Source organism: Acomys minous (assembly GCF_964271855.1).
Source record: "Acomys minous genome assembly, chromosome: 18".
NCBI lineage: Eukaryota > Metazoa > Chordata > Mammalia > Rodentia > Muridae > Acomys > Acomys minous.
The window spans coordinates 41,948,553-41,968,063 of record NC_140501.1 but is presented as its reverse complement, the minus strand read 5'-3'; the positions used below and the strand labels follow the sequence as shown (position 1 = coordinate 41,968,063).

Genomic DNA, 19,511 nt, shown 5'->3' with positions numbered 1-19,511 from the left:
AGAGCTGCTGCGAGCAGCGCGAAGATGGCGGTTGGTCAGTCTCGGTGGTGCCGTGTGCATCAGGGGCCCCCTGCGGCTCTGGTGAGTGAGTATAAACGCCATGAATCCTTGCCCAGAAGTAAGACTTCCTCTAGACTTATACGTAGAATCCCATACTTACATTCACTTCCAGTTCGCTTTCTGCTTTTACACGCCCTGTCCCCGCTTAGTTGTCTTAGTTATCTGTTGCTGTGTAACAGAATTATTACCCTATGGTGGGGCTTAAAATACATTAAACATTTATTTTCCCAAATAATGTAAGCAAAGGCTTGCTGTGTTAACCTCATGCTAGCCCTGAACTCATGACCTCATCACAGCTTCTCCAAACTGAGATGGCCATGCTTGAATACCTGGCTCGCTGTCTATGACTTGGAACTTTAGAGACAGCTAAGCTGCACGGTTCCTGGCTACCGTCATAATGTCAGTCAGCCCCCAAAACGAGCAAAAACAGGATGTGAGCTAAAGCTGCGGTCATATTGCTAGAAATGAAACCAGGCAGTCATGTTGGCTAGGGAAGGGACTGCTTAAAGAAATGTATGCAGGGAGAGAAGGACCCTGTCACAGTAGAAGGATAGCTCCTGCAGCATGCGCATCTAACTCAGACTGGATGCCTTTGACTTGTTGAGATTTAGTTTAGCCATCTAACTAAGTCTCGGCAGGAAAATACCAGCAAGAGTGAAGTAGTTAAGTTGCACACTTAAAGGGAGTGGTCCTGCCCACCTCTGCTTCCCTTTCCACCTTCCTATTGGCTGGGTTAGGTATGTAGAGAAGGGTAAAAACTCAGGGAAAGCAGAGTAGCAGGACTTAAGGAAACCAGGCTCTTGCCACTATGGAGAAAGTATAGCGGCCCCACTTGCATATGCTTGGACTGGTACCTAAAAGCAAGCTTCCAGGCAAGCATTTTAGGCCTTTATTACTGTAGCTGAATCTATGGTTTGGCCACTATAGGATGCATAGGTGAAAGGAGTTAGGAATGAAAGATAATGGCTAATAGGTACTGAAAGACAAATAATACTGGGTGCACGTCTGTAATCCTAGCACTTGGAAGGCGGAGGCAGGGGGATTGTGAGTTTCAGGTCAGTCTGCACTGCAGAGCAGGTTACGCGTGGTGCTACTCTGTGGCAAACGAATGTGAAAGTGACAAATACAAGACTTCCTTACATATAATATTAAGTTTAGAACCCGCTGCACTGGTTTATTCATTTGTTACTGATCATTTAAAAATTATTTTTTATTCTTTGAAAATTTAATGCATTCATATAATGGATCTTGATGTGTCCTCTTCTGCCTCCATTTTACCCCTGGTGTCCCCTAAGTATCCTCCAAACTTTGTTCTCCATTAAAAAAAATAGCCCACCGAGTCCAATTAGTGTTACCCATGTATTCATGGATGCAGGGTCATCCTCTGGGCATGGGTGGTCTTTCAACGGGCACCTCCAACACAAAGAAAAGTGACTTTTCTTCCCTCAGCAACCAACAATGACCAATGACTCCTCAGTGAGGGCAGGCACGGAGTGGGGGGGTGGGTGGCGGGGGGTGGCAGGGGCTTCTCCCTACTCCATGCTAGAAAATTTAACTGTGTTGACCTTGAGTAGGTCTTACGCAAATATCTAGTTTCTGTGAACTGATTCATGAGTCCAGAGACCACATCATATCCAGAGGTCAGCATTTTAAAGCCACCCTCCTCCTCCTCCTCTTCCCCATCCTCCTCCTCCCCCTCCTCTTCCTCTTCCCCCTCCTCCTTTTCCTCTTCTCCCTCCTCCTTCTCTTCCTTCTCCTCCTCCCCCTCCCCCCTCCCCCCTCCCCCCTCCTCCTTCAGCTCTTATATTCTTTCTGCTCCCTTGTCTTGGTTACTCTTCTATTGCCACAAGGAGACCCGATGACCAAGGAAACTTATAAAAGAAATCATTTAATTAGGGGCTCACTTATGGTTTCAGAGTGTGAGTCCATGACCACCATGGCAGAGAGCATAGCAGCAGGCAGGCAGGGGTGGCTTTAGGGTAGTAGCTGCAAGCTTGCATTTGGTTCACAAGCAGCGGGCAGAGAGAGACAAACAGACAAACACAGATACAGCAGACACAGACACACAGAGACAGACAAAGACAGAGAAACTGGCCTGGGCTTTTGAAAATTCAAAGCCCACCTCCCAGTGACACACCTCCTCTAACAAGGCCACACCTCCTAATCCTTTCTAAACAGTTCCACCAACTGGGAATCAAGCATTCAGATACGGAAGCCTATGAGGGACACTGTCATTCACACCATCGCACCTCTTTTCTTCAGTGTTCCTTGAGACTTAGGATGGCATGGGCTCTTACAAAGCTGTCCCGTCTATAGCTGAGTACTCATGGTCACTTATTCCCAGCACTTTAGAAAGTTACAAGTCCCCGTATTCTCTGTCTTCTGCAGTTATCAACAGATAGGCCCTGGAGCCATTTCTGGTTTTGTGGCCTAGTGAATGATGCCAACCTGAACATTTCACACGTGATTTTAATGAATATAGGCACACAGTTATGCTGTAAACCTAACAATGGGATGTCTATATGTGAAAATATTCAGTCATAAATATTCTTTCAGGTTTCCCTAAGGGGATGGGATAATTTACAAGCCCACCAGCACAGTACAAAAATTTAGTTGTTTTATATGCTCTTCTGTAATCCTTTTAGCCGTATTGTAGCTATTTACTCATTTTAGCTATATTGTTAAGAATATAGTGATACCTCGTTTTAATTTGTATTTTCTTCATGACAAATGAAGTTCCTTTTCATATGTTTATTATCCATTTGGGTAAAGGACTTGCTTTTTTTTTTTTTTTAAATCTATTTATTTATTATTTAACCCAGGCCAGTGTTCTTCCTTTGAGCTGTCCCCAATTCTGTAACTCATTTCATAGTTTAGTGACAGTCCCTCTTCTCCCTAAGTTGCCCAAGTTGGCCTTGAACTTTCTCTCTAGCCCAGGCCAGACTTCAACTTGTGATCCTCTTACTTCACCTTCCCGCAGAGCTGGGATTACAGTCCTGTGCCACCGTACCTCACTCATTTTAGTTATTGAAGGTCTTGATTATAATCATGACATGTATTGAATATAAACCCTGGGTAAGTGCTATGAAGCATTTTGTATTTACGTATACATAACACAGTTCAATGAGGTTCTAACTGTGGCAGGTGCTGCTCAACTTAAGATGCGGTCACACACACCCCAATAAACCTACCATTCATTAAAAAATAATCCCAAATTGAAAAGGTATTTATACTCTAGTCTGCTGAGCATCGCAATCCTTGTTGGGTCTGAGTTGCTACCTCTTGCGACCATGTGGCTGGCTGTAAACTGCTGCTCAGCATTGGAAAACAATGTCCTTCCACTCCTGTTCAGAAAAGCAAAGGTCATCCCTAGGCCAACCTCCACAAACAGAGGTCTACCCACCGGTGTCTACTGTCTCAAAGTTCATTATTTATTTATTTTTTAAAGATTTATTTATAATTATGTATACAGTGTTCTGCCTTCATGCACACCTGCAGGCCGGAAGAGGGCACCAGATCACATTATAGATGGTCCTGAGCCACCATATGGTTGCTGGGAATTGAACTCAGGACCTCTGGAAGAGCAGGCGTCGCTCTTAACCACTGAGCCATCTCTCTAGCCCCCAAAGTTCATTATTTAAGTTCATCATGTACTGGTTACTTATTTTTCTGAATCGAGTCATCATGTTCATATGCCACAAGTTGTGTAAAAACAAATTTACTACATACATGTAGACAGCAAAGACAGAAGTCTTGGCTCTATCATGAGCTGTTCCCCAAACAACTCAAGGACACTGCCCAGAATAGAGGGGGTCTTGCCTGGCCATTTCTTATATTTCATCACAGTCAAGTGACCCCAGACAGCAGGTTACTTACTTCAAGGGTGTGTCTCACCGGACAAAGCTCTGAAGAACACACTGCTTCTAGGAGAGGAGGGAATTCTGGGTAGTTCCAGGCAGGTCTTTTGTAAGTTGAGAAAGGGGGACAAGAAGAAAGCCTAAGCTATTTAGGGAAGTGCCTAGACACGACAGCCCTGCACGTTCTGAGAGCACTAGGAGCAAGAAAGATGAGAGAACTCGTTCTGGCCACCCAGAGAATGGTCCTTCACAGGAAGATGAAGCTAGGATCCTGTGTTTCCTGCGGACTGTGTGTAACCTCAACCTAACCTTTGTCTCCTCACTTTACAGTCCCAGGAATAGTCTCAGTGATAACTTAAGGAAAGGGGGCATTATGGTTGGTTGGTTGATTGGTTGGTTACTATGCAGCATCAAGAATCTTGAATACTAAGTCATGTGCTGAGCCTGTAACCATTCAGCCTTAGAAAATATGTATTTTACATTGTATGTTGTTGTATGTATATGTTCATACATGTGTACATGTACATATGGAGGCTAAAGGCCAATGTCAGATGTCTTTCTCAATTGCTTCTCAGCCTTTGTTTTTGTTTTTTGAGGCAGGATCTCTTATTGGCCTGTAGCTCCCCCATTAAATAGCCATCAAGCCCCTGGAATTCTCCAATCTTTGCCTCCCCAGTGCAGGGATTACAGACAGGGCTTGGCTTTTTATAAGGGTCCTAGGAACTGAGACTCAAGTATGTTTGCAAGGTTTTTGTTGTTGTTGTTGTTTTGCTTTGTTTTTGTTTTTTGAGACAGGGTTTCTCTGTGTAATCTTGGCTGTCCTGGTATTTACTAGCCATCTCTCAGACTCCCAAAGCAGAAAAGATATTCTACAATCTTTGTGTTCCTCCCTTTGGTTAGAAGTGTATGGACATGGAGCCCTGAGGAATTGGAATTCCCCAGAAATCTCATGCTGAAAAAATATAAAAGCTAAGGCCCTTGTACCAAGAGAAAGGAAATGTCTCCAGAAAGAGATTTCACGCTGACACCCTACAGGATGGCAGCCAAGAGTCTGGACAATGATGTGTCAGTGAGGGGCGGGACCACACTCTACCAGGACAGATTGGTCATGCATACTTCTTGCCCTCTATTTAAACCTAATATCAGGAGCCAGACAATGGGCCTGGGAAAGGGGCTCACTGGGCCTTTTATATTTGTTTTCTTCTTAATGAGGTTACATCGAATGAATCTCCTCTCTCTGCTTTTCACCATTACTTGTTAATTGAATTGGGCCATGGAGGAGGGGGCAGCTGACAGGGCTTAGGCCTGAACCCTAAAAATGCTAGCAACATTATTGGGGGGGGGATTCCAACCCTAACTGCAAGCCCGGAAGCCTCCAGATGCTGTGGGGATTTCTAAAACGGTGACTTCCCTGTGTAGGTCCAACAGAAGCCCAGGGATAACCCACAGCAATGGAATTCCCACCATCTTCCAGCAGCTGTCAGGGGAGCGCCAAACCACAAACTGTGCATGCGGTTCTTAGTGCCATCCGGCAGTGACAGTGACAAGAGAGTCTCAGCTTCACTGCAAAGTGTGCTCCTGGGCCAGGTTGTTGTTTTGTTTTGTTTTGTTTTGTTTTGTTTTTGCCAAGGTTTTACTGTGTAGTCCAGGCTGACCTCAAATTTACCATCTCCTGAACCAGCCCTATGCTAGGCAGTTCTATATTGGTCTGTAAAAGTACAAAGTTTTGTTTTGTTTTTCATTTGTTATACGTACAGCATTCTGGCTGCATGTATGCCCGCACACCAGAAGAGGGCACCAGATCTCATTTTAGATGGTCATGAGTCACCATGTGGTTGCTGGGAATTGAACTCAGGACCTCTGGAAGAACAGACAGTGCTCTTAACCGCTGAGCCATCTCTCCAGGCCCCTACTTAGTTTTTAATCTGAAAGGAGTTTAAATTTAAAACACATTATGGATATGGTTCTATAGTGGGTTAGAAATTGAAAGCTAAAGGTATTGAGAATTAAAATGAAAAAAAAATCCTTTGAGGACAAATTTATGTATTAATAGAAAGAAAAAAAATTTGCACTGATAGCTTAAAAGCAAGTGTCTGTTTATGCGGCAGCAGGGTGTAATATATGAGCCACTTTCCCATCGTTGTCTCATTCAGACCTTGTGAACCTTGAAAGAGTAGATGGGACATGCCAGGTGGCTATGATTTATACTGCTATCTCACAGGAATGTCTTAATTGATTTCACCAAGTCCCAACTTAGGTTTTCTGCATTTGTGTCTCCCACCTTTCCTATGTGGTTGCTTGTTTTCTTACAGACTTGGAGATATTCGCAAAGGACTTAGAAGTTTACCATACTGTTAGCTTAGAGTTAGAAGGTCAGACCTTAAAAGTAGATTTTTTTTTTTTGAAGGCACAGGTGTTTGGTGAAATCTGAACAGTGTCAGATAGTTTCTGTTTGAATCAGTTATCCCCCCCTCTTTTTTTTTTTTTTTTTTAATAAAAAACCACCAGGGAATCTCCAGGCCAAGGTATCTGACAGGAGTCTGCAGAAGTTTCTGAAGTTAAGGGCAATTCTTTCCAGCCCCACAACCAACAGAGATCTTGTGACAGCTAGCACACACAGCGTGAGAACTCAGGATGCAGCTGCTAGCTTTCCCTCAGGTCTGAATTTCCAAACACGGAAATGAGCCCTCTGTCAGATGAAAGTCACTAAAAGCAAATTTCTAGTCCCTCATTTGCCAAGAGACATACTCATCATCAGTGGAAGTGTGGGTTTCCACTAAGTGTGCTCCTTTGTCCTCCACAGCAGCCTCACTAGTCTAGGCCCCACTCACTGCATTCGCCAGGAGTGAGCATTTGACAAGACGTTCACTAGTCTAATACCCTAGAAATCATCCCAGCAAAATCATAGGGGCTCACGGAAGGGTGGATGGGGTTATTTTTAATGTGTTAGCGATGACTGTGATAGGTCAGGAAACTCTTGTAAGTGTTTTGGCTCTGGAAAAAAGTGCATAGCTAATTGTTGGGACTTTTATTCTTAATGAATACTATTTGAAATGGTAAATTTTGTCAAGAGATATATTTTGTGGCACTTGTCTTACAGAACCCAAGAAGCCAGACTTGGGTTTGAAATGCCTAATTTCACGTTCTGTTTCTGCTACAAATTTGTATACTACCTCGAAAGTCAGGTGATGTCCTGGAGTTTCTGTTTCCTCGTATTTAAAAGGAAACAGGTGATGAACGTGGAGGCACAATAATGCTGTCTATTTACCACAGTGGCGTCTGTGCCCAGGAGAACAGGGGAAGTGCACTTATTCCTCAGTAAACACCCCTCGCAGGAACTGGAGGAGACTTGTAACTGTGGCATCCTATAAAACAATGGTTGAAACATGAAATTGTCACAGTACAAACATGTACATGCATACACATACTGTAAGTGAGGAGGTGCTTAGGAATATGTGACATTTACATAATTCCGTTGCTCAAAGTGGGGGAAAACAGCTTTAGCATCATTGCTATCCTTGATTTACTGCTTTAATTTACACAATTATTTATTTTATATGTATGAGTGGTTTTTTTGTTTAATGTATATATGTATGTGCGTGTGTATGTATGTATGTATGTATGTATGTATAATGTGATTTTTCAAGACAAGGTTTCTCTGTGTAGCCTTGGCCGTCCTGGACTCACTTTGTAGACCAGGCTGGCCTCGAACTCACAGCGATCCACCTGCCTCTGCCTCCCAAGTGCTGGGATTAAAGGTGTGCGCCACCACCTCCTGTACGTGTGTTTTTTAAAAAAGTTTTTAAACCTCTATTTTTATTGTACACATATGGGTGTTTTGCCTGTGTGGAAATCTGTGTACCACGTCTATGTAGTGCCTATAGAGGATAGAAGAGGGCATCTCTTGGGACTACAGTTAAACTGTTGTGAAAGGCCCTGTGGGTCCCAGGAATCACACTTGGATCCCCTAGGAAAGCAACTAGTGCTCTAAACCGATTGAGCCATCTGCCCAGCCTGCATACATTTATAGACACTGCCTGGTTGCTTGATGCAAAAGGAGGGTGTCAGATCCCCCAAGACTAGAACTGTAGCCACCACGTGGGTGCTGGGACCTGAGCTCAGGTCCTCCACAGGACCTATTTCTCTGGCTCCAACTGTGTTACTATAACTTCTTGGTGAAGCATAAAATTTAAGGAAGCAAAACTGTTGAGATGGCTCATTTTAAAGGCACTGTCTGCCAAGCCAGATCACCTGAGTTCAACTCTTTGAGAATCCAGATGATGGAAAGAGAAGAGATTTCCACAAGTGGCTCTTTATCTTCCACATAAGCTCTGCAGCATGGTAGTGCATGCACCCACACATAACAAACAAAATAAATGAATAAATGCAAAAAAATGTTAAGTCAGCTTTTTTAAAATAGCATTTTCATTAAGACATTACATACCAGGAGAGGGTTCAGAGCTTCTGCATTTTATAAACTCATATACACCAATGAAAGGATAATCTAAAGTAACTAATAAAATCAAACCCCTTGGTTTCCTTGGGAGGGAAAGACATATGTGGATATATTAACCCATGTGAGCTAAAATGTGGAAGTTTCTTTTTGGTTTGGTCTTGTCTTAAAGCTCACTGGGCTGGCTAAGATTGCTCACTTTACTGCTAAATTTTCAGTCATTTTAGAGCATTTTTCTTTGCATAATTTTGTGAATTCTCCTTTTCACTCTGATTCTCTCTTCCGAACCCCAAATGTCTTTTGCTCATATTAAACTCATTTACTCAAAGGAATAAGTGAATGAATATTTCCCGAGGGCAGCAATATCTTTAAAGACAACCATTTCCTAGATGAGTATCTAATTGGTCAAATTTCAAGCAATAAAACAGTTTCACTAGATTTTGGGTCAGTCTCTTGTCCCCTAAAATATATTCCTTCACCATTCTGGGGTATGGTGGCCTTCAAACAGTAAAAGCCATAGAATCCTTGCATGAAAGAAACATGGCATCATCTCAGTATCCAGGAGAGACGAGGAATTAAAATACTTGGTTGGAGCAGAGACAGGGATGCTAAGTTTTCCGAAAGTTCCCAAGCCCTGTTTCTTTTCAGCATCCATCTCTACAGAGGTATACACACCCCAGTCACCCCGGTAAAAAGTCAGACTGACACACACAAACACATATGTGGGTGGCAAGAGAGTGAGTCACATACAAGCAGATAACCCATTCTGGAACATCCGAAAGAAGCCTGCAGGTGCCTACTGTCATAGCGAATCACAAACAGGAGTTTAAACAGAAGAGCGAGCAGGCTTAGAAATTTCTGCATTGCTTGTGGGCCTCTGATTCTGCCTCATGCTTAGGACTTCAGGGTAGAGTATGTTTGAGTTGTGTGACAAACAGGGCCAAACCAATGCATTCCTGAAACCAGCACCACCATTCCTAGCTCTTTGGACGTGGGAGCGGGCTTCCCCTAACTTGCCTTTTTCCTTTCTCAAATGTTAAGTCCAATGCAACTGCCAAAATAGTGATCTTCTCTTTGAAGCAAGAGTCCCTGTGGCATTCCCCTAAGTACCCATGACTCGGAAGAGTTTAGCCTCCAGGCAGACTCATGCTAAAGTCCTCGTGGAGGCTGCAACATTACTGCAGCTTTGAGATAGGTCTGTCATGAGTGAGGACTTTGTAGCTTCTGGGCTGTGGGCACTTGGGGCTGTAGGGGCTGTTCTGTGAACAGTGTTTTATGTTGAGCATATTTTTGACCTTTCCACACAGGATGCTGGGCATCCCTCTTCCTCCAGGTTTCTGGGGTTAAAAACTGTCTCTAGCCTTTGCCTGATGTCTGCTGCAGGCAAAACAAATCAACTCTGACAACCAATGTATGAATTATCTCCTTGGCCCTCACAACAACAAGGTTGAGATTGTGACTTCATGTCACACGACGCAGACAAGGAGACTGGGACCCTGAGAAGTGAAGAGACTTATCTCTGTCTTGGGGCCAGCACATGTTCCTGTTGATCTCAGAGTGGTACCAAGGCTCCCTCCCCTTTCTTCTGCTCCCCCTGGTGCTACCTCTACTTTGGAAGGTTCTTCTCCCTAATTTTAACCTGTTCATCTTTCCATCTCCTTTTCACCTTGGCTTTCTTCAAAAATATCATTAGCCCTCTGCTCTATGGAGGAAAGCCCTGATGCCTTCTACATTATCGTCAGTGCTGGTTCATAGAATGGTCCTGGTTCAGCCACACTGGAATTGTTGGACAATTCCTTACCCCGACTCCAGACTTGATGCGTCAGAAACTCTAGGGTGCACACCTGCATACCTATTCGACCAGCACCACCACCACCTGGGTCTGATGTGCTTTTAACTTGGAGAAAGTTTGGCCTATTTCACTGAACTCTGATACCTTGCTGGTAGTGCACAGAAATCCTAACTCCTACAACCACACCCTCTCCTTCCTTATCGCCTGTGCTTAATTACCTTTCAATTGTATCCTTTCATTAGCTATCACACCAGCATTTGTCTTTCTGCTATAAGCACCAACGATAAAGCAAGACAGTTCAGCTCTGGGTGGCCAGTTGCCAAGCAGAGGGGCTCTGTGGCAGGCCATCACTGGGATGGGTATACACCACAGAATTTGATGGCAGATTCCCCTGTCAGAATGCTATTTTTATTTTCTCCTGGTAAACTCCCATGGCTTTGTGGCTTCTTCTCAAATGTGTCTTTTCTGAATTAGAGGGCTACTTCCTAGCTCTCTAGGCCATGAGGCTTATGCATCTTCCTTTCCTATCATTTGTGACTGTGTTGGTGTTTGTTTACCAGCTTCTTGGAATACAGAAAGAGAGTGAGACATCTTGGCATGGCCAGCATTGTGACCAGGTGATGGACCCAGCCATATGACTACATTAGGAACAAAACAAAGCAAAAACAAAGGATGCCAGACTGTATCCCAAGGCATACAGGAAGTTTTGTAAGCCTGTTTTGTTTTGTTTTGTTTTGTTTTCTTTTTTTTTTTTTAACATTTCTATATAGTGGGATCTCTGATAGCTGCGCTTAGGATATTTAATCCATAATTTCTTGAATGCTTTGTTAATTACATCAGGCAGAGAGCTCTGCCTAGCCCTCAACTTGCCTCTCTGACTCTGTTGGCTCTTTGCTTTCTTCTGACTTCAAACAGCAGTCACAACTAACAAATGACATTTTTGTTTGTTTGTTTCATTGAGTTTATTGTCCTAATCTAATGTCTTTAGTCACAGCCTCTAACAGTGACCTCAAATTAGGGACACCTGTTAAGCAGTTTCTAAAGTATTGTCAGGACTCTGATCACTTTGCACCAGCTCAGAGGCTGCTGGGGCTTATCTTAATGATCCCTGGCGCTCTATGCAGTGGTTCTGAAGGCCTGAACTCACTCACCTGTAGCTGAGAGCACCAGCTCAGTTCATCATCCGAGCTGTAGGCAGGCTCAGCCCAGGCGGTTGAACTGTGGGGGAAAAAAAAACCAGTGGGGCCAGGGTAGAGAATAAATGAGGAAGTTCTCTGCTGGCCCAACACCCTGGGGGGTGCTTAGAGAGAAATCGAAACTCAGCTGTTAAAACCGCTGTCCTTGCTCTTCAGAACCCTCTCCTCGAGCCTCCTAGGAGCCCTTCCCGGCATCCCTCCCTCAAAGGCTATGTACACCGGAGGCAGCAGGGCGCTGGGCCCAGGCTTCTTCCGGGACCATGCTGGGGATGGGCAGCACAGGGAGCTGGGCCTGCAGAAACACCTGAAAAAGAGTTTGGAGGTGGCAGCTCCCAAGGACTCTAAAATGGAGAGGCAAGGCCACGCAGAGCAGAGGAGGTGAGTATTCAGCAAGCTGCCCTGGAGTCAGGAAGTTCTGGCCCCAGACATAATCAGGCACCAGGTACCTTCCAGGTCTTTGGCGTTTGAAACCATGGAGGCCCCATAACAGGGATTTTGAAGAGAGCTAAATATCATTTACCTCGATGAAATTACATATAAATTACTTTATTATGCCTTGAATCTGACAGTTTGCAGACCTTTGCAGCATATCCTTGCTTCCACTCTTGTGTCTGGCTCTAGGATTAAAAGATGGGTGGGTGTATGTAACCTGGGCTTTTTATTCTTTATGAGAGAGAGAGAGAGAGAGAGAGAGAGAGAGAGAGAGAGAGAGAGAGAGAGAGAGAGAGAGAGAGAGAGAGAGAGACTGACTCTAAATGGTGCTGCTGCCAGGATAAAGAGAAGGAAAGTTACAGAGGACCCAAAAAACCTTAAAGCAAGTTTGCATCAGTATAGCTGGGAGTGAAGACCCCAGGAACACATAGGAGGCATTTATCATGATCTGTGCCTTCAGGACTACTGATGGCGTCCTGAACGCATGTTACGCTGAGTGTCAGCGACCCTCTCTTGGCACCAGGTGGAATGGGCTCTTTTTCACTCAGCGTTGCGCTTTGAAGTGCTGCCTCTGCGAATTGGAACTGTCCAAACGGTTTTATTTTTAGTTTCTCCCTTTGCGAGGACTTCTTTGTTGCAGGAAAGACAAATGCTGGTTGCTAAGGAACAGTTACATAACCTTATGACCAATAAGCAGCAAAGTGTCTTTCATCCCCCAGCTTCTGAAAGTACCAAGGTCATAATGCTATTCAGTGTGGAGTTAACCTTAGATTCGGCAGATGGTCTGGGATCAATTAGAGATGGTGGAATTTTTCTCGGAATAATTGGCGTCTTACCACAATAGAAGTTCATTAACTTCAAGTCACATATCTATAAACTGGTCTCACACATATGAGTGGTTAATGACAAAAATCCGTTTCCAAGCCTTTCATCAGAAAGCATCCATTTAGACATAACCACTTATTTGTATGCTCCTATAATCTCATAAGCACTAAGCAGTTTTGTCTTTCTGTTTTCTGATTTGACGCTAATTACTCCAGCAAGATGCTGGACCAAATTGCTCAGAAAGGGGCAGTTTTCTTTTAGACCATTCAAGAAATTCCTGAAAGAATTCAGTTCTCACAGACTTTCTTGAGTCAGGGGTGGTCAGCAGAGTGTTAGAGATGCACTCCCCTGTAGGTGTTTGGTATCTATGGTCTTGTTGGACCACTCTGAATTCAGCTTGTACCTTCTTCATTCACTGTGTCAACTTTCTCAGTTGCTTCCTTGATGGAACTGGTAAGGCCAAGGGGAGTGTTTGAGTGCTAAAAGGCTTCTCAGTAAAAACAACGAACAAAGAACTAGGAAGGTTTTTACTTATTTGGAGGAGAGAAGGTAGAGGATTTTTATGACTGAAAACAAGAAAGGAGGATGCCAAGTGCCTTAATAGTTCATTTGTGTCATCGAGGTAAATGTAACCTCATTTGTGTGCAAATCTTATGTTAGTTCACTGGGGCAATGAATCCAATGTGGAGATGAAGCACACGGGCTTTGGTGTCCAGTAGATGAGTTCATGTTCTGGTTCTGTGGTTACTTGCTCTATGAAGAACATGCTTAGGTACTGTATGGCTTGGTTTTCTTATTACAAAAAGTGACACAATAGCATCGTTTAAGCCACTGTTCAGTAAGTGTTGGAATCTGACAGCATGACTTCATTCAACAAGCATTTGTTGATGATGATGCTATCACCCTTACATTGAGTGTTTGTGCCTTGAAAAAAAACACACTGACTTACTAAATGAACAAAATACACAAGTGTGTTGGTAGTTTTGTGCCATTTTGACACAAGCCAGAGTCCTTTTGGAAGAGGGAACCTCAATTGAGAAAATTGATCCCACTGGATTGGGCTATGCCAAGCCTGTGGTGAATTTTCTTGATTGAGGATTAACATGGGCGGGCCTAGCTCAGTGTGAGTTGGGCCACTCCTGGGCTAGTGGTCCTGAGTGCTATAGGAAAGCAGGCTGAGAAAGAATGAGAACAAGCCAATACAGCACTTCTCCATGGCTTCTGCATCAGCTCCTGCCTCCAGGTTCCTCCCGTGAGTCCCTGCCCTGACTTCCTTTGGTGACAGATTGTGACCTGAGAGTTCTAAGATGAAAGAAAACCCTTTCCTCCTAAGTTGCTTCTGGTTATGATGTTTTATTACAACAATAGAAAACTAAGACAGAATTGGTCCCAGAAGTGAGGTATTGCTGTGGCAGATCTGACCATGGGTTTTTGGGAGGATGGTGGAAGGACTTTGGAACTTTGGGTGAGAAAAGGCCTTGGATATTTGGAATTAATGAGCTGTTATGGGAACTTGAAAGATAATGCTGAGAGCAGTATAGATGAAGGAGGCCTGACTTTGAAGGGCCAGAGGGAAGTTTAAGAGTTCCTTGAAGACTCTACCAAGGCCATTTGAAATTTTGAATTACAAACTACTACACTAAATAAAGCCTTTGGTTTGCTGGGACCATCAATACTAGTCATCTGGGACTGAAGAATTATCTGTGGTTAAAAAGAGACCAGCATCATTGAGGCACAATCTTTTGGGATGTGTCTTGGCAGAGTCAACATTGAAACTGTGGTCCAGAGGTGAACAAGGCTGTACCTTGTGCTTGCAGCCAGAGCTGGTAATGTGTAAGAGTCATCTTGGTGGCACTTTGGAGGCATGATGGCCTCATGGAGAGAAGATGAGGCCTGGCACCAGGTGTCAGGGTTGAAGTCCCCAAAGAGAGCCCAGGAGCAGCTATTGGTGAATATGCAGCCCAGTTATAGTGGATCTCTGAACACTTTGGAGAAGCCAGTACCACAGGATGACTGCCAAGGACAGTAGCAGCTGCAGAGTAGAGCCAGCCTCAGCCTAGGAGACAAGCTATGTGTGCTGCAGAGGATGGGGCCAAGAAGTGGCGCTAGCTATCCAGATCTCCTGGGGTCTGGAGGGTTGTAAGTGGGGTCCCAGAAGCTAAATACTGAACTTTTTTTCTTTTTTGAGACAGGGTTTCTCTGTGTATCCCTGACTGTCCTGGACTGGCTTTGGAGACCAGGCCAGCCTTGAACTCACAGAGAACTGCCTGCCTCGGCCTCCCATGTGCTGGGAGTACAGGTGTGCACCACCACACCCTGCTTAACACTGAACTTTTGATACCATTGACTTTGGGTTTGCTTTGCTTTGATTGTCAGACTGTCCTCACTCTTCCATCTAGGATCTATGAAGTTGTGTAATTTGTTTTTTTTATTTCACAGGAGTCCACCCATTTTGGAATTTTAAAGAGATGCTTGAGTTTTAGAAACGCTGAAATATTAGAGAGACTTTGATGTTTTACAGAAACTGGACATTTTAGAGTCTAAAGTGCTTGAATTTGGAATGATTGTGTGACTTTTAAAGTTTGGAATATGTTTTATATGATGATATTGATATTACTGGCATCTTGGGGACAACAACATTTTGGTTTTACATTGATGCATTTGCATATAAAGCTGACAGGAAGTCAATTGTGCTGGGAGTTTTGTGACAACTTGACAGAAAAGAGTCATTTGGGAAGAGGGAACCTTAAATGAGAAAATGCCCCCAACAGATCAGCCTGTGGGCAAGCCTATGGTACAATTTCCAGATTGATGATTGACTAGGAGGGCCCAGCCCGCTGTGGGTGGTGTCATCCCTGGGCTGGTGGTTCTGGGTTCTATAAGAAAACAGGCTGAGCAAGCCATGAGCAAACTTCCTCAACGGCCTCTGCTCCAGTTCCTGACCCCAATTTCCTTCCTGACTTCCTTCCCTGATATCTTTTGATGGCCGACTGTGATATGAAAGTATAATACCTTTGCCCCCACCCTCCCCCAAATACTTTTGGTCATGGTCTTTATTATAGCAATAGAAAAGTAATTAAGGCAATGAGTAAAAAAAAAAAAAAAAAAAAAAAACTTTAAAATTTTTTTAAATCAATGATTCCTGAACTGTGATAGACTACCAGATAGGCTAAGAATTTTTTTTTTAACCTGGTTGTATGTACCTTGTCTCCAACTATTATAAACTGTTCACTTGGATTTAAAGAGAAACAACAACCTTATGTAAACGTGTAATACAAAGAAGTTTTTCATTCTCTCTTTTGCTATTTTGCTTGCTTCTGAGCAAATGTCACCTCCGTCGACATGGGTATTAGGGGTACAGATTTCCAGCCTGATTGTACCCAATTGTGGCCAATAGGCTCTTGCCTGTGTTAGTGATAAAAGCCTGATTCTGTTTTAAAAAATAAAAATAATAAAAAGACATTCTGAAAATGGCCCTATGATGTAGAACTTCACTACACAGTAGTTGCCGTTATACGCAAATTTATACACAAATTCAGTCCACCCTAACACATTTGTGGTCTACTATATATGGAATACTATAGGGACTTAAAGATGGAACAGCAATAATAACAAATACTTCTGAAATGTTTACTGCACAACAGTGCCTCACATATGCTAACAATTGCTTAGTAGCAGAGGATCTCTCTATCTGGATATTTTAAAATATTAGAACAATTACCTATTAGCAAAGTTCATAAGGACTTTTTTTGTTTTTTAAATCTAGCTGATGGGACAGATACTTCTGCAATAAGTATGCAAGTAAATCTTTATATGCACTACAAAGGAAAGCCAATATCTCAGCTGGTTTTCAGGGCAGGAAAATATTTCCTGAAATAGGATATTTAAACTGAATTGTATGCATATTTATGCTTGTTTTGTAGGTTCTGATGATTAGATTGTCAACTTGACAGGACTTGAAATTATCTAGGAGACAAGTCTACAGTAACACCTGGGAAGGATTTATGCAGATTAGATTAGGTTCTGGGCAAGCCTCTGAGGGATTATTTTGATTAGGTTAATTGAGAAGGGAAGACACACCCTAAAAGAAGGTAGCATTATACTCTGGCCTTGAGTACAGGATTTTATAAAAAGGAGGAAACTATCTGAGTATGAGTATTCATCTTCCTGACTGTGAATGCTACATTACCAGCTGTTTTAAGTTCCAGTGGTCTTGACCTCCCTGTTGTGACGGACTGTCCTCTTGAACTGTGAGCCAAAATGAACCAATGATGGTCTGAATGAAATTGGCCCCCACAGTCTCATATTTTTCAATGCTTGTTTCCACAGTGAGTGGAACTGTTTGGGAAGGATTAGGAGGTGTGGCCTTGTTGGAGGAGGTGTCGCTATGGGTGGGCTTTGTGGTATAAAAATCCCACTCCATTTCAGTTAGCCTCTCTCTTTGCCATGTTGTGGTTGTCTCAACGTGTAGTAGCTCTCAGCTACTCCTTCACTGCCAGGCCTACCTGCTTACTGCTGTGCTGCCTGCCGTGATGGCCATGGGTTTTGCTACCCCTAGAACTGAGTCTTAAACTAAATGTTTTATTTTATACATTGTCTTGGTCATGGTGTTTTGTCATGACAGTAGAACAATAACTAAAACTAACACTTCCTTGAATTTTTCTTGTCAGGGTATCTTGTCACAGGGACAGGGAAAACTAAACTATGAGGTTTGCTTTTCTCCCCCCCCCACCCTTGTTTGTTTGTTAATTTTGGCTTTTAGAGGACGAATCTTTGTAGATGGCTCCCAATACCCTGAACGCACTGGATAGTCCATATTAGCTTTGAACATGTAATCCTTTTCCTTCAGCTTTCTTAGCTACATTGCAGATATGCTCCAGTACCCCCAGCTTTCAAGCAACACATTGGTAGTTATTATAAAACCAATTTACTATTTCCTCCTCACCACAGTGCTCCAGATTTCAATTTCCTGTCTCCATGTGATTAAAATAAAGTAAGTTGGTTTTTTTTTTTTTTTTTTTTTTTTGTCAGTAGATGCTAAATGGCATGAAAGCATCAGGCTTATTCTTCCAGGAGATAGAGAACTGGATAGTGTAGAAACTTCTTTCAGTGTTATGAAGTTATAGTACATCAGAAGCACTCAATGATTGTCCTAACGAGCAATCTTCCCGATGGCTCAATATGGATGGCTATTCATTAGGGGGATTCTTCAACTCAACTCCTAGACAAGGCCCATCAACCCTTAGGAACTCTGTAACGCAACAGATAGCGAAGCGTTTACCTCTTAATGATAACGATGCAGTTCAATGAGCTGGGCAGGTACCTCAACTACTACCAGATTCTAATAGCCAACTAATTAGTCCAGCTCTGCTTACACGGTTTATTCTTGGAATGATAAATGTGTTGAGCATTGCAATATTGTAATAGCATGATGTAAATTAGCTGTGGCCTCAATTAAAGTTGAGTGCCCCTCAAAATAACCACAAAAAGCAAAATAGGCCAAGTACCAAAATAACAAATCAGTTGTGTTATTCATGTATACTAGGTTCACCTTTCGCTTGTAGTGGTAGAGTGCTTACCTAGTACACATGAAGCCCTATGTCCAAGCCAGTATCACTGGAAAAACAAATAGCTAAAAAAAAAAAAAAGAAGCACTTCAAATATCTCAAATGCCAAGCTATGCCTTAGATCTTGTACTAAGAGTGACATGAACATTATTGAATTTTATCTTCAAAATAAACACTTTGCCACCTGACAGATGGGGAAAGTAAGACTTGGAAGATTAAATGAGTTTTCCAAGTTTCTGTTGCTTTTCCTAGTCAGCAGCTAGAACTCAAACCCAGGTCTTTCTACCAAAGTAGAAACTGCTCAGGAGGTGGGGGAGGAAGTGATAGCAAAGGTGCCTGCTTACTTATTGTTTTATGACCACCCTAAGGAAAATTCAGTATGTCAGAGAGAGTACCAATACAGAAGTGGCAATGAGGTACTCACAGCTTCACAGGGAGAGGCAATTTCTTTAGCCAACAAAGTCAGACATACAAGAGAAAGGAATACAAATTTGATTATTAAGTTATATGTGGTACAGGAGCCTTCAGAATGATGACAGGAAGACACAGGGACATCTTATATAGTAGTCACTTTTTCCCCTTATCATGACAGGCTGCTTGGCCAAAGCAACTTAAGGGAGGAAGGACTTACTTTGGCTCATGGTTTTAAGGGAATAGGTCTTCAAGGTGGCCCATTTCATGGTGGGTGGAGTATATGATAGAGGCTTGTGACAACATGACCACATGTAGGACAAAAGAAATATGGCCTGGAATCAGAACAAAAGTGTTCATATCTTTCAAAGGTTTGCCACAAGAGCTCTGCTGCTACTGGGCTGGTCCCGTCTCTTAAAGACTTTATATATTATAATATAGTGCCACAAGGGAGTTGAAAGATGGCACAGCAGTGGGCATTTGTTGCTCTTAGAGGGGACCTGGCTTCAGTTCCTGGTGCCTACATGGTGGCTTATAATCATCAGGTACTATAGTTCTAGGTGATCCCATATCCTTTTCTGATCTCCAACGTCATCAGGCATGCATGTGGTGTGAATACTTATATAAAGCCAACACACACATAAGATAAAAACTAAACATCTAAAAATAAAAAAATAAGTAAAAATAAGATACTACCACAAGCTGGGCACCAAGTGTCCAAAGCATGGCCCTGTAAGAGACATTTGGTACATTACCACCACACCTTATTTTTATTCATAGGTTTGATGGGAGGTGGACAGTTTGTAGCTATGTGATTGGCTGGAAAAGATTAGTTAGTAACTAATAAACCTATAATAAAGTGAGGAAACAGAGGAGGGCCCTTCGTTCAGATTTTTCATGTCTTCGCATGTAGGGAAG

The 19,511-nt window shown here is 43.0% G+C and overlaps 1 protein-coding gene across 4 annotated transcripts in view; it reads left to right on the top strand.

Annotated features, from left to right (window-relative positions):
* The window catches only part of EPSTI1 (epithelial stromal interaction 1), a 103,137-nt gene continuing 83,626 nt past the window's right edge, over positions 1-19,511 (top strand). For 3 of the 4 annotated variants that reach the window (XM_084767965.1, XM_084767964.1, XM_084767962.1), the window contains exon 1: positions 11,319-11,736. In XM_084767965.1, coding sequence (XP_084624091.1) covers positions 11,570-11,736 — 167 coding nt within the window. In that variant the 5' untranslated portion in view covers positions 11,319-11,569. Of the gene's footprint in view, positions 82-11,318; positions 11,737-19,511 lie in introns of those variants that run through there. The other variant, XM_084767963.1, reaches the window with a different exon arrangement.